Source organism: Parus major, chromosome 4 (genome assembly GCF_001522545.3).
Source record: "Parus major isolate Abel chromosome 4, Parus_major1.1, whole genome shotgun sequence".
NCBI classification, from domain to species: Eukaryota; Metazoa; Chordata; class Aves; order Passeriformes; family Paridae; genus Parus; species Parus major.
In genome coordinates this window covers 56,619,204-56,635,525 of record NC_031771.1, presented here as the reverse complement: position 1 = coordinate 56,635,525, position 16,322 = coordinate 56,619,204, and the positions used below count along the sequence as shown (strand labels likewise).

Below are 16,322 nucleotides of genomic sequence, written 5' to 3'. Positions count from 1 at the left end.
TTGTATCATCCAAAAAGCATCTGATTTGGGTGCTAAAATATGTACCAAAATGCAGTAGGGTTGTAAGGCTGGGACATTTACTTCAAAAATGCCTTCCCAGCCTCAGTTAAAGTGCTAGCACCTATGTGGTTGATGTACAAAATCACCCAGAGTAACTCTCCTTGCTCAAAATAACTGTAATCACAGAAAAAGAATCAAATGTGCAATTGCTCTTTCCCCCCATGTTTTTCCAGTTAGAAAATTTTACGTGGAAATTCTCCATGAATTACTAGTTCTCCTTATACAACTCCATGTGTCTAGTCTATATCATCTGAAACATCATGGATCCTGCAATTATTTACTTATGATATTTACCTAGTAACTTTAATTGCTGCAGGATTACTCAAATAAAGAAAATATTTTCTTTCAGATCCAGATCAAGGTCCAAGATCATCATTCATTTTGACTGGAACAGAACAATAAGTGTTTTTAGAAATAATGTGAAATCTTATCTACTTTGGTCCTTCCCAAGGGAAATTAATATCAAGAAATAAAAAAATAAAAAAAAAAAAGAAAAGAAAAGAAAGAAAGGATGGATGTGTAATAGTTTATTCTGGGCAATGAAATCTGTTCTCTTATGACCAGAAAAATTTTGCTCCTTTGATTGATCTTATGATTGCTTCAGTCTATAACCAAATTAAACAAATAGACCAACACCATACTTACGACAGACATAAAATCTTTACCTTTGTACATTTGTAAACTGTTTGTTTTTGGTGATATGGAACACCATATCATTTTATGGAGTGATAAAAATCTGTATTTGAAAAAAAATTGTGACCAATACTACATATAACATGAAACAAAATTTACAATATATTAAATTACAAAGAACTTTGTTTTCTAAAAAATAGAATGGAAATGATGCAGCAAAAATAGATTATTTCAAAGAAAATCTCTTTAACTTCCAAAAACCTAACCTATTTGTTTTAAAAAGTTGAAATGAAATTTGCTTGCAGGTGGTAACCCTTCAAAACAAAAGCACAATCAGACAGAATAAACATGCATTTATTATCAAAATGTGGATGTACAGGTTGGAAAATACCATAAATGTTTGAAATTTTGGCTGCTGTTTAAAAGAAAAGAATTTAATGTTAGCAATATTTTGAATAAAGTAAGTTTCTTTCTATTCAAGATATTTTCATCCAGGATAGAGCCATGAAAACAGAGACACATGTAACTTTTTAACATTTTATAAGACCCAGCTATGGATATGAGCAAATTCTTAATATTTTTAAACTCTCCTTACTAAGCTGCTTTTCAGCTCTGGCTCAGTCACTCTATTGTTACAAATAAAAAGGTCTTTCTTTGCCATGGTTACCATACATAACTAATGTATCTGATCCTGCATCCACTAATGTCACTAGCAAAACTTTGACTTGGCCATGGTGACATCTTTTACTACAGAGCAGAACACATGATGTTAAAGAACAAAGTAAATACACTCACACTGCAACTTTTTCAAAGAGTTTCAGGTATTTAAATGAAATTATTCAGTGTTTGGCCTATTTGACACTACATTATCGTATTTACATCATGTACATCTGTTATAAACTCAATAGCAGGTGCTTAGAAACAGCTGTGTCCAGCAGTTTCACAAAATTTCAGACTGGACCATTTCAATTAACAGAGAGATTGGGGGTAATGATAAAGCCTTCAAGATAAAGCAGGCCCCAGTACAACGTTGTCTCTTGCAAATATCCAGGAATGTAGCAATCTCTGAGAGGCTGCCTAATGAATTGTTTCAAGTTTTCTTCCAGGATTTTGAAAACAAAAGTTACACTTACTTAAAAAACTGTGTTTTGCTGCTGATGGTCATTTTTCCAGTGGCAGAGTCAAGAGGAGAGCAGAGTTGTACGTGGAAAATCTCAGCCAGTGTTGTGTGGGTTTGTCCTTGGCCAGGGATGCTGTTTTGAGGGCTGGGTGCAGAAGAAGGGGTGTGCAGAGCGGAGCCTCCGTGGCCCTGGCGGGGCTGTGGCTCACTAACTGCTGCAGCCTCTGGTGCAGCCGTGTCCCAGCAAATTGTTGTTCCGCCCGTCTTGGAGCTTCTCGTGGCTCTGAAGAGATGCTCTGCTGTCAATGCTGGAAGTCTGGCCACTTTGATCCTGCTGTCTTCTTAATCTGCCAGAGGTTAAAAACATTGATAGAGCTGTCATGCACAGGTAGCTGTATCGGAAGGACAGCTGCTGCCTGCCCTGTGGATAGTCACGTACTCCTGGGTACAGAACAGATTCCTGCACCATTTCACCTCTATCAACTGCTTGAGTTTTATAGCTGCCATTTACCATAAACACTCATGATTGCTTCCCCCTAAATATGTGCAATTAGGTCTTGGACAAGTCCTGCTCCCCTTACAGCCTACCATAAAGAGCCAGCAGTGGAGAGTGTTTCCTGTGGCTTCAGCAGCTCTGCTCAGACTGTAACTTGGTAAAACCTCCAGGCAGCTGGAGGCTGATGAAAGCTGTTGACTGGGCACATAACAGCTACTCCCCTCTGTTGTCCTACCAAATTACCAGTAAACTTCATCAATAAAAGAGAAAAAATTAAATGAGAGTACTTTCAGTGTTCCTCTTATTACTTTCATGTTATCAGAGCCTCATGAGTGGTTTCAAGGAACAGCAGCAACAAAACTCTATATTTAAAGACTGCAAAGTTATCTTCTCTTGACAACATTTTCTAGAAAACAGCCCTAGAAGCACCTGCAGACCCCACCAATTGTGTTATCAAAGAGCTTCTCAGCATTTCTGCTCAACAGCAAACTGTGATTTTACTGTGATTTATGTCATATTCAGTATTTTCCTCCAAACATTGTGTAAATACTTTCAGGAAAGATTCATGGGGAAGCTATATAGTGGGAACCTTTTTTTTTTTTTGAAACATGAACAGCTACTATTTTGAAGGATTTTTTTCTCTGACTGTTTCTTTTCTAAAAATGGGAAATAGTATTCCTGAAAAAGGCACCAAGACTTGGCACCAGAGACACTACAGAAGAGCTCTTTGGTACAGAAATTATAAAAGGTATATATGCTATACTGAAAAAAAAAAACCAAAACAAATCCAACTTTTCAAGTGATATAGAATACCTAGAAAATAGTCATTAAAGGAAAAGCATGCAAAAAATCAAATTTAAAAGGTCAATTTCAAAGTCTTAAATACTTCCAGGTGGTGTAAACAATATGGAGACACCATACTGAACACTCATAAGAGAATGTGATGGGACATGAAAATACTGTAATTAAACAGATGAATAGAGGAGGCTATTAATGCAAAAAATATGGGAACACTGTGTAAAAGAGCAGACACATTAAATGAAAAGCTTTAAGGCAGACTGAAAACAACAAATTAGAGGAACAAATTGCCAAAAGCATTTTTGGTGAATTTTTTCAAGTGTACCAGAAATTCAATGGATACCATTGAGTCTATAGGTCAGTGAATGAGTGAATTATGAGAGGATAGCACAGAAAATAGGAGTCCCAGGCTGAAATGCTGAAGAATTATCTTCACCAATGTTCATGACAAATGAGCTTTGGAAGATTCCTTTCCTTATGAGAAATTTGTCCATTGTCTCCAGTTAAAACATCAGTGAAACAGCTTTGGAACCTGTTGCTTAAATTAATATTGACAAAGCATCAAGACAATGGATTTTCACCCAAGGACTCTAAGAAAATTATAATTTTTGCACAGCTGAATTGGGAATGTAACTTACTCTTCAAACTGTCTTGGCACCATGGAAGACAGCAGATGTGAAGACTTTGGTTCTTTGTTGGTTTGGAGTGGTTTTTGTTTGCTTGCTGGTTTGGGCTTTTTTAACAAGATCTTCAAAAAAGATCCAAGAGTCTACCAGAGCAATAGAGTTTGGCTGGAGACTTGAAACATCTCAGGATCTGAGCTACTGGTACAAGACTAATGTATTTGTAGGCATCAAGAGAAAAGACTGCAGTGCTTGGAAACTCATGTTGCAAAGTGTGGGTGACAAACCTTGCAAACTGCTAAATAGTGCAGTGAGAAAAATTTGGGCTCTGTCTGAGGAATCATTGCATTGGTCTAAGACATTCAAGTGCTTTCTCCCTGGAATTGTATATTTCCTTTGTATGTAAAATGCTGAAAAAGAAGGCATTTACTGCACTGTTCAGTTTAAAAGGAAAGTAGGAATCCTCTCAATAACAACATGAAGCAAGAAAGCATCAATTTTTAAAATTTATTTTGAAAACCTCTCAAACTGGCACAAAGGCAGAATGCATGTAAGGAGGGCAGTGGAAAAAGGAGAGAAATAAATCCCATGCTGAGTTCAAAAGATATCTCTGGCCAGCCTCAATTTTTTCAGTCTCTACAGAGGTGGTTAATAATGCTTATTTATTTCCATTATTTTCTTTTATCATGTTCCTACTTCCCAGTTCTATTATTGAAACAGAATATGGGGATTTGGAAGTGCTAAAGAAATATGTTGTTTTAGCACTGTTTCACTGTATTCCCTTTTCAGACATTATCTTTCTCTGTATCTTGATTCACTTGATACACATATTTCAAACTCAATGCAAGCAATAGGTTATTAACCTGATGATGAGGTAAAAAATTAACTGCTATTTAACTCTTTCATAATTTATCAATCACTTTATTCAGTTATTAAAATTGCATTAAGGGTTTCACTCTACGGGTTTAGTTATTGTGGGCACACAAAAACCTGCTTACCAGTGTACTCTTGGGGCTGGGAAACTGGGCTAAGAACCAGGAGATGCTGATTCTATTTCCACCTCTGTCACCCTTTGGACAAATTGCAGCACTTTTCTGTGTTTCAGCTTCTCTCATCAGATGTCAAGGCAGCTGCTGTCAAGAATGATGGAAGCTGAGAACTCTAAGTACTGCTCTGTGTCTCACAGGTCTGAATGAAACAAGGAATTACACTCTGGTGTCTGTGATAATTAGAAAAGAAGGTGGCATGCATAATCAACCAAAATGTAATTATACTGAATGTATAATTATGCATGTATGCATTATTGAATCTATAAAAATACAAAAGTAAAAAGAACAGGCTGGCTAAAAGCTAGCATGGAAAAAAAAAAATTGAACAGAAAAAGACTGCAACAACTACAGCAGGACAGAATGAAAATCACAAACATCTAATGAAAGCCAGTAGGAAACTTGGGACCACCAGGGAATTGCTTACAGCTCAGCTTTGTTCTCTAGATGAAGAAGAATATTGAAGTTTGTCTTTAGGCTGCATAGTAGGATAAATTCAATGACAAAGAATGAAAAGTTGCCTATTCAACATAACTGTCAAAACTGCAGATTTGCTAAGACTAAGCCCTCCTCCCAAAGCACTGCAGTTTCAGAAAAAATAAAATAAGGCAATTGGTTTGTATTTCTCTCTAGCTCAAAACTGCAGACTCAGGTGAAGACTCAAAGAAATGTGTGTGCATGGTCTCCTCAGTTAAAATATTGGAAAGTTACAGAAGTGTAATTTCTCTCTTTTTGGTGTATTCTTGATTCCTTGGTGTCAAACCCAGAGCACTTTTCTGTCAGATGTTCAAAGCTTTTAAAAAATTGAGTACCTTGACATGTTTCCTGTAATCATGGCAAAATAAATGCAGTCTGGGCCAATCTGTTCAAAAATGACAATAGTGCAATAAATCATTTGTAGGAAGCTGCTCTCCAGTGAATGACTTATCTTGCTTTTAAGCTGATGCAGCTACAGGCTGTGATAGCTTTATAAAGGCCCAGGGAGAATGAATGGATTGATGGAGACTTTGTGGTGGATCTAAAGCAGGTACCTGTTCCTGTGCTGAAAAATGCTAACTAAGGATAAATAATGTCCAGCTATGGATGAAAATGTGAACAAGTGGTTCTAGTGGATATAATCATATGGAACAAAAAAACCTGCAGGGGAAAGAGGATGAAAATGAGTTTGAACCGTGTCTGTTACATTTATTCCATGACAGTTCTGTACAGATATGTAAGTAGTCTCAGAGGCAATTATGCTGGGAACTGAGTGATTCTGCTGAACCAACAAAGAGTTTTCCTTCTCTTCACCACTGAGCCATGCAATATTGATAGTGTGTGACACTGAATGTTGCACAGACCTCTCTCCAGCAGCGAGGAAGAGAGAGGCTGTACCAGCCACTGCAGGAATGCTTCAAGAGCAGTAACTGAACCTCCAGTCAAGTCCTGGCTGTGTCTGTGAGCCTGTGTGAGCCATGAATTGGTTTTTAAGGTTCTTATTTTCTCAATACTCAGATATCATAGTAACATTCCTGCAGCATTGATTTCTGATGCTGGATCTTGAATCTGATATCAGTCAGTGGAAGGGAATTCAGAGGAGAGGGAAAAATTCTAGGTCCAAAACCACTGTAGCAGTTCAGAGCACTGGCATCAGGCATTGCAAAATGTAGTTGCTGTGTTTGAGGGCCGTGTGGAGGCTGTCACACTGCCTGTCCCTCCTGGCTGCTTGCTCGGTGCGTGGTGTCACCTTTGTGCAGCTGAAGCATCCCTCAGTGGGTCTTGCCAGGCTGTCAGGATGAAACTGAAGCCTCAGAAATGCAAGGACATGTCTCAAACGGTGTGCCTGCTCTCAGCAGCCATGAGAGGACAAAAGAGACCTTCTACTGACAAAAGAGACCTCAAGCCAGGCAGAGCTGCCCCCTCTGAGACTCCCACACCCACCACATCCTAAAGGAAAGATTTTACTCTGAAAAATCTGCAAGTGAGTTTGCCAATGTTGCAAATCAAGTGTCCTGAGTGTGGAGAAAGCAGAGCAGTCTGAGTGGGCAGTGGATTTGCTTTGCCATTTCTAGATTTAGGATTTTACCTTGGTTTCTTGGTGTTTAAATTTGCTAGAGAAAACAGATGTTTTTCTTTTGGTCAGGGGTAAAGAAGAGTATAATAAAATGAATTTTAGAAACTAGTTTTATTGTAGGAAACCAAAGCCTATTAATGAAAACTTTTACATCCCTTGGGATAAGTCCTGAGGAATAGATAAACCTGTGGAATATTTATCCCAGTTATTCTTCACAAGGGATGGGTACTGAGATCAGAACATATGAGGCTTCTCTGTGCTGACTTTTTGAAATTCATGGATCCTGAAGGACAGTTTGCTAAATAGTCAGAAACCTATCTCAGCTGTATGATTTAACAGCTACACAGAAATAATGCTGATGCCTTTTGCAGATGGCCTTGCTGTAAAGCTAATTCTGAACATGTTGGAATCAGAGCAAAAAAAATGACTTTGTCATGAGGAATGACCATGCTCCGGAAGGAACTATTTCATCTCCGTGCCTCTGACCATGTCATGTGTTTTGTCTACTGCACCACAGATACAGAAATCACAAGGGGATTAAAAAAACCCCACAAAAACAGTAAATGTCCTAATGTCCAAATCCCATATTTTTAGAATTAGTTAGCAAATAACATGGCACAAGAAACATTTCATTCTCACTAGAAAAGACCTAGCAATGACATTTTGTGAAGGATTTAAAAGAAGCTGGAAAGAGACAAAGTCACTATTTTTTATATCTCAGACACAGAAAATAGAAACCTGGAAGTTATGCCATATAACTTAAATTGTTGAACATTATCACATTGAGAAATTTTCATCCAAATAATTTTTACATATGATATAATTCTGTAGAGGGACTTCATAAAATAAGAAGATCCCAACAGTAGCAATCTCTCACAGGGATCCTGTCAGAGCTGGGGACACCCAGAGTGTCCTGCCAAGATGGGAACAAGTTGCTAAGATAGCCAAGGATGGAGTAAGAGATATCTTGATGCTGAGGGCAGGCAAGGTCTCAGTTTGGTACCCACTGTTCTTTCCCACTCTTTGTTTCTAATTTTAATTTTAGTTTTTATTCTGTGTGGTATTGATGCATCCAAATTTGTATACAAACATAGCCAAAAAATGCCTGGAATAATAAATCACAAGTGATCAACACAATTTCTTCCTCAAACTGGTGACTCTTTAACAATTCCCATACCACCACTGCCTGTCCCTGAACACAAGTAATTTGTTTGGCTGATAACTAAGCACTTTAACCAAATGGTCTGGAAATTGCTCACTAAGGAAATGGAAGTAGTTAGCAGCTGCTTATTGAAACTGGATCAAGGTTTGGTTCTACACAAAAGAAAGATGGAATTATAAACCCAAAGAGTTTGTAACACTTCTGGCAGTCTGGAGCTCCACAAACTATATCCCCATCCATCTCCTTTATTTCCAGTCAAAAGGTATAAAAAGGAAGTCTTAATGGGACTTTGGAGTCTAACTGTGGCAATAAGATTTGCTTATTGTGGAGTACAGATTATACTCCCATGTTACTCACATTTTTAAGTGGTTTTATGCAGAGAAACGTGTGCTAGAAAGAACAGAAGTATTTGGACTTCTGTCTATTGAGGATTGAGGATTCAAGAGGACTCACACTGGGTGTGATAAAAATTATAACCACAAAGTTATAACCAACTACTGCTGGGTAGCTTGAAGTTTACATGTTGGTATAACCCTCATGGAAAGGGATATGTTTTGGTTTACATCTCAGTCCTAAATAATTAGTGTTCAGTGGTCAGTATGTGGTTGACAGGTGGAAATTAACAATGTTGGTCATACCAGCTCATATCCTGCATCAGCTCAGCCAGCAGCTCCTAAAAGACTCTTTTCCCTTGGCTTGGCACTGAGGAAAAATGTTCATAGCACCCATCATCTCTCAAGTTTTAGCCATAAAAAGAGTCACTTCCCCAAAGTCATGCAAAACCCGATCATTTATAAAACCCCTGTCTAAGTTTTATAGCAGCTCATGTGCTTCAGTAAAGCAGACATATTGCAAAAACAGAGCAAGATTTTGGCAGTAAAATGTAGGTCCTGAAGCACAAACACATCTTTTCAAAAATAATGGGCTGTATGCATGTGTACCTCACACTCCATCCTGAAAACTTCAGCCATTATTTTTCTGCCATCATTTTAATATCAAATGCAGGCAGTGACTGGGGAAACAGTGATAACAGATCATGACTTCTGGGACAATAAACAGCTTGGCTTGTCATCTGCTTTCCTCTGTCGGGAATAAGAATGGACTTTGATACACAGTCACTTAATAATTTTCTGCCTGCATGTTTTAAGGTTTCTCCTATAAATTGGTCCTTGCTGTGTTCTATTTTTGTGAAAATGGAAGAAACTGGCAGTATTTTACAACTGTAAATGAGTGTCACTTTCTCTTACATCTCCTTTATTCTGCTCATTAATTCTCTTCTGCCAGGTTTTCATTCAACTATATCTTTTAGTGAAAAGGTGAAATAAAGAAGAAGTGAGCAAGGGACCCTGATCAAGTTATTTTTTAACTGAATAAGCATATTGGAAAGAGTATGTTTACATTTTAAAATGAAATATCCAGAAAATTTATCATAAATTTGTCTGAAAATTCCTAGGTTTGCTTTGTTTCTTAAAAATTTATCAAAAAGGAGCCTATGAGTTGATCAGAAATTTAGACAATTTACTTAATTTACACTTTCATTCATAAAGAAGAAAACCATAACTTTACTCAGTGCAAATCTTAAAGAACAGAGTCAAGTTTGTCCAAATACGACGAAATTCCCCAATTTGAGAAGATGTGCTCTAATTTCATAACAACATATAGCAGAAATCATTAATCCTGCTTAAATTACCTGGTAACCTGAACATCTCACAACTTATTCATCCACTTCCTATTCCCCAGTGGTACCCTGGAGAGCTCTCATGACAGGCAGCAAATAGAGCAGTGCATGGGAAGGTAATTCTGTATTTTGGACATTGGTTCCATTTGTTCCTGAAGGTGAGGATCAATGCATGGGAGCTGAGTGAATGGCACAGACTGCCTCACATCCTTAAGGCTAATCCCTAATCTACAAACCAGAGCTGTTGTGTTCCAGCTGCTTGTTGGGCAGTCTTTGGTTATGATAACCCCTGAAATATGAAGGGATTTCAAAGAGTGATTTTGGCCTGGGAAAAATTATGCCAGGGATGACACTAACAATGGAGCTGTATGGAAGACTGCCTGTACTCTAATTGAAAAATTGGTAGAAAACAGCAGTGAAGAAAAAAAAAAAGGAGTAGAAATGGAAGAAGGAGAGTTAAACCCTTTAAAAATGAGGAAGGATTCAAAAGAGTCCCAACTGTGGAAATCTAATTAATTAAACTAAGTAATTATATGGCTAATTAAAAATATCTCAAAAGACAGCTTATGTAGCTAATGTCTTTTTTAGTTTGTTTATTAAAAATTCTTCTTTACACCTAGCAGAGGAGCAGAAAGCATGGGAGAGTTAATAGTGAGCTTTTCTTCAGTTTCTGCACAGAGTGATCTCAGAAGTCTTTTCAGGAAAACAAAAATCACTGAAAAGTGTATGAATTTTCTAAGCATTTCTGAGTAAACAACAGAGACACAATCTTGCTCTGTGCCCAAGGAAGCTTGGGGCAGACCAGGGCAGAATTAAGATGATGCTGAAGCAGAGACAACACTCATCACTCATCACTCAGCAAAATCAGAGTCACACAACTCCAAAGTGAAAATCTGTAAACTTAGATAATTTCCCCTTGATCTGGAGTTTGTGCAGAGAACCAGTGTGTGCAGAGCAGCTTGAAATGGAACACAGTCCTCCCTGCTGTCTGTGTTACAGCAGGTGTGTGTTTGGGAAGCAGTAACTCCATCTAACCACTAGCCAGGAGTGGATGTCGTGAATCTTTGGCACTTCCTTGCTAATGTTTACAGTTATGGCTTGCTTGTTCTTGGTCCCCTGCTCCCACGGCTATGGACATACACTCAAGTGCATCTGGCCCACAAGTGAAGTTTTGTGCTGATGAGATGCCCTTGACTACCTGAGGCAGGGAGGGTGGTCAGACCACAGAGCACATGTGCCTGCAGAACTGACATTTAGAAATTATCTGAGTGCACCAATGTGGGATGGATTTTATACCAGCTAACTGCAGACAACTGAAAGTTTAGTTCATGCTCTCTCTACAGGGTAAATAGAGTCACCAACCTGGATTAATTTCTTCAGGTTTAAGCTATCTAATGTATGTGTCACAGATCAATCTGGGGAAATACAAGTCTCTCCTCACTGAGTACTAAAGGAGCTTAAACTAAAGAAATTACTTTTAGATATATTAATTTGCAGGGATACAGGCTTGTTGCATCTCTAGAAAAACATATATGCCTTCCCTGTTTGAAAAACAGATTCAAGGCCCCTCCTGTTTAGTGGCTTTGCAAGCTCACCACGGACTGCACTGTTTAACAGAGCCAATTTACTCCTGGATTAGAGCAAATTTGCACCCACACAGTGCAGGCGTGCAGAAATTGAATGGTCCCATCAGTCTGTAACACAGCACATGGTGATAAACTCTGCCAAGAGCTGGGTAATGAAATCACTGATGAGAACAGGGGTGCCATTGCCTGTTCATCCATGCAGACGTGCCTGTAGCATATTCAGGCTCTGGCTCTGCTTTTCTGCATGACTTGGCCTATATCTTGAAAAATACTTTGTCATCTAATTCCCATTAATTTCAGATATTTCTGAAAACCTTGTGTACAACCTGTGGGGTAGGAGTTGCTCTGTGTCTAACCACTATTTAAGTCAGTTTGTCTTTGACCTGGAACATGCTCTCTTGGTACCAATTGCTTTGACAGAAACAGTCAAAATCTTAGGTGTGTTTTCCTAATACACTGTGATGTATGTGTCTCGATTGCTCAGTACACTACCAAGTCATTACTCAAATAAACATATTTTAACTCCATTTAAATTTAAATTAATGATATTCAGACAAAAAGTTATGTTTTATTACAGCTGAATGTGAAAAGTAAAATTTGGGGGGCAATATCCCCATGGTAGCACACACGTCTTCTTTTACCACCGTCACTCGTGGCATTTACTCCCACCCTTTCCAAAAATCCTTGGGGAAATATTCTTAGAGTTTGGATAATTGATTCAGGCTGATGGCTTCTGCTGAGTAATTACACTCAGTAAATGGCTGTGAATATAATTTTCTATCAACCAGCAATTTATAATCAAACCTAGTGGGCTCAGGTGCACAGCGTGAGTGCCATGTGAAACACTGGTATGCAGAAGGCAAGTGAAAAATTGTACTGGGTGCTAAAGTGTGTTGACCTGCACTGTCTTGAGATCTGAGGTTTATCCTGGGATTTGATAAAACAAAATAAGAAAAGATATTAAGTAAATAAGTGAAGACTTCCAATGATGTGCAGTTACTTAAGAAAATGTGACTACACCAGCTGATTAACACTAACATTAAAGCCAGGTTTAGATGAGTAAAATAGGTGTATCTTAGAAGTGGGATATTGTCTGTTCAAGACCAGGTACATCCTAACCAATGTCTGTCTTGTTCAGCCACATTTTAAAATGTGAACAAGTTTTCTAGTTTAAAATGTTTGCAGATCCACATCTACAAGGAATAAGTAAGCAGCTATGAAATTTCCCAATAGTATACTGTGGTTTAGACTTTTTGGAATGAGAGTGAAAACATTTTCTTTCTAGTTAGCCAAAATCCAGTTTTAGGACTATAGGCAGCTGTGCACAAATAAGGATATTTCTCAGCACTGTGGGCCAATCATCATTTTCAAAGAAGATATTAATTTCCTAGCCTGCCTTTGGTGTGTATCCTGCAGGATGTAGGCTCACCTTTTTGTTCAGCTACATGCAGATGGATAGATCACATGGAGGTCAAGGGACCCACTCTGTAGCAGCTCATGAAGAATTGCAGTCTGCAGTGTGAGGAAACTCACATTGGAGCAGGGGAGGAGTGTGAGGGAGAAGCAGCAACAGAGACAACATGTAGTGAACTGGCTGCATTCCCCATGCCCATGTGCCCCTGTCATGGAGCAGGTAGAGGTCTTGGGAGTCAAGCTGAACACAGAAAAAAGGGAGGGGTGGAGGGAAGGTGGGTTTAAGATATGGGGTTTATTTCTTACTTTCCTGGTCTTTTAGTTATTGGCAACAAATTAAAATAGCCTTCCCCAAGCTGAGCCTGTTTTGCCCATGACAGGAACTGGTGAGTGATCTTTCTCTCCCTGTCCTTTTCTCAACCCATGAGCCTTTTAATTGTATTTTCTTTCCCCTGCCCAGCTGCAGAGGGCCATGATAGAGTGACTTTGGTGGGCACCTGACACCAGACAGGGTCAACACACCACTAAAGTCAGTCTGGCTCTGCCAGACAATTATTTGACCTGACAATAAACATTCTCAGGCAGGCATATATACATCTGGGAATAGGCAGGTTCAGCCCTACCCTTCTCACATCACCAGACTTCCAGGAATTAGAGGCCATGAGTTGCCAGGGGGCAGCCACAGCCTGCGCTCACCTCTCTGAAGGCTCATCTCTCTCCACCTATTGCTTATGTAAGATTTCTCTGCAGTCCAAAACTTAGCTTCACAAGAAGTCAGATCAACAATGCAGCTCTTTCACTCCCTGTAGGATGGAGCCCCCAAAAGGAGACTGAGCCAGGAGTTCACTTGTGATTGCACAGCATAATTTGCAGCCTTCCATTAATCACCAAACCTCCCTGCACAATGTGTGGGAAAGGTGGTGCCTAACACAGGGATCCCCAGAAGCCATTCTACTGAACACCATGTCACCCAGGCACCCACAACAGGAGCATGGATTGAGCCCCGGGTGGACACAGGGGTCTTCCTAGAGAACGGGGATGTGTCCTGGAACACAGAAATGGACAGTCTGAATCTTCCCTAAATCTCTTACTGACCTAAGTCTCATTTCTTTCCTGTTTGCAAAAGGATATATATACACATACATGTTGCCCTGAAAACTAAACCTTCTGATCTTGTTTTCATAGCTTTAGTTACTTTCCCAGGAAAGTAACTGTAAACATAAGTATTTACACATTCCTTCTAAGGAACATCTTTGATGGACATTTCACATGACCAGTGTGACTGAGAAGGTGATAACTTAGTTATCTAATCCCTGGTCATTGTCAAAAATCTATAAATATTGGAGTCAGAAAATAAAGTTACTTCTTTTCCTGTCATACCATAGGGACATGTTGGTGTGAATCATTCCATGTCCTTTAGCGACACACACATACTTGCATATATGCAATACATGCATACTTGTATATATGTACATTTATTGTTCAACCCCTGTGCTATTGTGAAGACTTTATGAAAATGGAAACCTTGTAAGCTGTGAGAAGCCATAAATGCACATACCCAGCAATTCCACCTAACAGAGATTCCCCTCTCTCACAGTGGCCCATTTCAGACACTAGTGCATGCTGTCCAAGAATAAGCTGAATGGAGACAAATGTCTGCTGTGGCATATTCCCCTCACTTCTGACATTTCCAGATTTCCTGAACCAATGACTGCATCAGAAGACTCACATCTCAAGAACCTTGATGGATTTTTTCTCATGAATTTCTTTCATCCTCTTCTGAATCTTTTTATGTGTTTAACATCCAAATCACCACTCAGCAACATGCTACATTTCACAGAAATGAATGGTTTGTTTTCTTATAAACCTACAGCCTGATAACTTTGTGAGCTTGGGTTACCACAAAGAGTGAATAATCATTGCTTAGTCATCTTCTCAATAAGTTTCAGAATATGTTATTATTTTTCCCATTTCTGTCTTTTCACTTTCCACTCCTCTGAATTTAAATTAGTTCAAGTTTTTTAAACTCTTCAACATGACCCATATCACCCCCCTCATCAATCCTGTTTTTCTTGAAACTTTTCTAAGTCCTTTTAAATCTTTTTGGAGATAAGGAAGCAGAGCTGTACACAGAATGGAAGATGCAGGTGTATGTATATGAACATATATTTATCTGTAGCTTTTTTTTGCAGGAACATATCTATACCTTTTAGTCTTCCACTAAGCATTGTCCTATCCACAGTCTTTTCAAACTCTCTCTCCTTCACAACTGAAGCTAATTTTGAGTCTATTATCCTAAAGGTTAAATTTAGATATTCTTATTCTGACTGTATTTGTGTTTATCAGTACTGAATTTGAGCTGCTATTTTCTTACCCTGCAACTCAGAACCATGGCTATCATTATCTACTGGATTAGTTGTGACTATTCTGGTATCAAAAGTGAACTTTGTGACCTCACCATTCACCTTTCTTTCCAACTCATCTATGAAAGTATTCAACAGACACGTGGACATCAGAGTGACTGGCAGTAGTAATGTTATCTCATTACTGGCATTACTTCAGCAGCTGGCCACACATTGCTTTCTTAAACAGGACAAGGAGCTCAGTCTTCATGACTCAGTTTATGGAGCCTCATAACAAGTGAAAATGTATGTTAGTGTGGGACATAAAAAGAGATGAAGGTAATTACCTCATGGAGGTAATTCCCTTTGGCAATGGAACAGTCATGACCTGTTATGCATCCTTTATTTATCACAGATATGATTTGTCCCCTGTGACCTGCTTAAAAAAGTAAAATATTTGGTACTCAGAATTATACAGTTGTGCTTCCCCTCCAAAGTCTGAGATGTACAAATGAAGACTCCTCTTTCCTCTGCCTGTGAATTGACTTCCAATTTTTATGAGTTGTATTTGTGTTCAGTTCTCTGTGAATAGAAACTAATTTCTGGCCTCCAGTGCAGAGCATCTGCAGCTGTTTCCCTGATCCTTCCAGGACCACATTTCAAAGTGGAGAATGTGCTGACATATGCACTCCCATGTAACTTTCATTCCCAGTGTTGGATGTGGAAGAGTAGCCATTATAATGATATCATTACTTGTTTGGGAAAACTTTGACCATTTTTCCTGGAAGACTTTTAAAATGAGGTTCTAGACACTCATTACCCTTTTTGGTTTGTTTTTTTCCCCCTCCATGAAACTGTGAAGTGAAAAAATTACTGAAACAATGGCATTTGTATGACCACTCCTTTCTCCAAAATAAAGTGAATTTGAAAGTACACCTATAGAAAAATTACCAGTTTGGACTTGTTATGCTAAAACTTTTAGGTAGCATGGCTCACTAAGGAGACAGTGACATTTGGATTGATAATTCTAACCAGCAATAATGGGCAGGAATCAGAGGCAGAAGTGAAAGAGCTCATGTGATCAAGCAAAGTTATTACTGCCCAAACACAAACCAGGTTCAATCACATTCAGAAAAGCATCTTTCCAATTGCAAGAGCAATCTCCAAAAGCAGACATTTCCATTACAAAAGCGAGAAGAAAGGTTCAGTGAAGAGCAGTGCAACCAGTAGAAATGCTCAGAAAGAAATGGATTTGAAGTGAATTAAGGCCAGCAGAAGGGGGCAAGAAAAGGACTGCAGTCTTATCCAAAAA

At 38.8% G+C, this 16,322-nt stretch overlaps 1 protein-coding gene across 1 annotated transcript in view; it reads right to left on the bottom strand.

Annotated features, from left to right (window-relative positions):
- Positions 1-1,029: 1,029 nt before the first annotated feature.
- The window catches only part of STK32B (serine/threonine kinase 32B), a 126,564-nt gene continuing 111,271 nt past the window's right edge, over positions 1,030-16,322 (bottom strand). Inside the window, exon 11 of the mRNA XM_033513871.1 lies at positions 1,030-2,160. Coding sequence (XP_033369762.1) covers positions 2,022-2,160 — 139 coding nt within the window. The 3' untranslated portion in view covers positions 1,030-2,021. The remainder of the gene's footprint in view (positions 2,161-16,322) is intronic.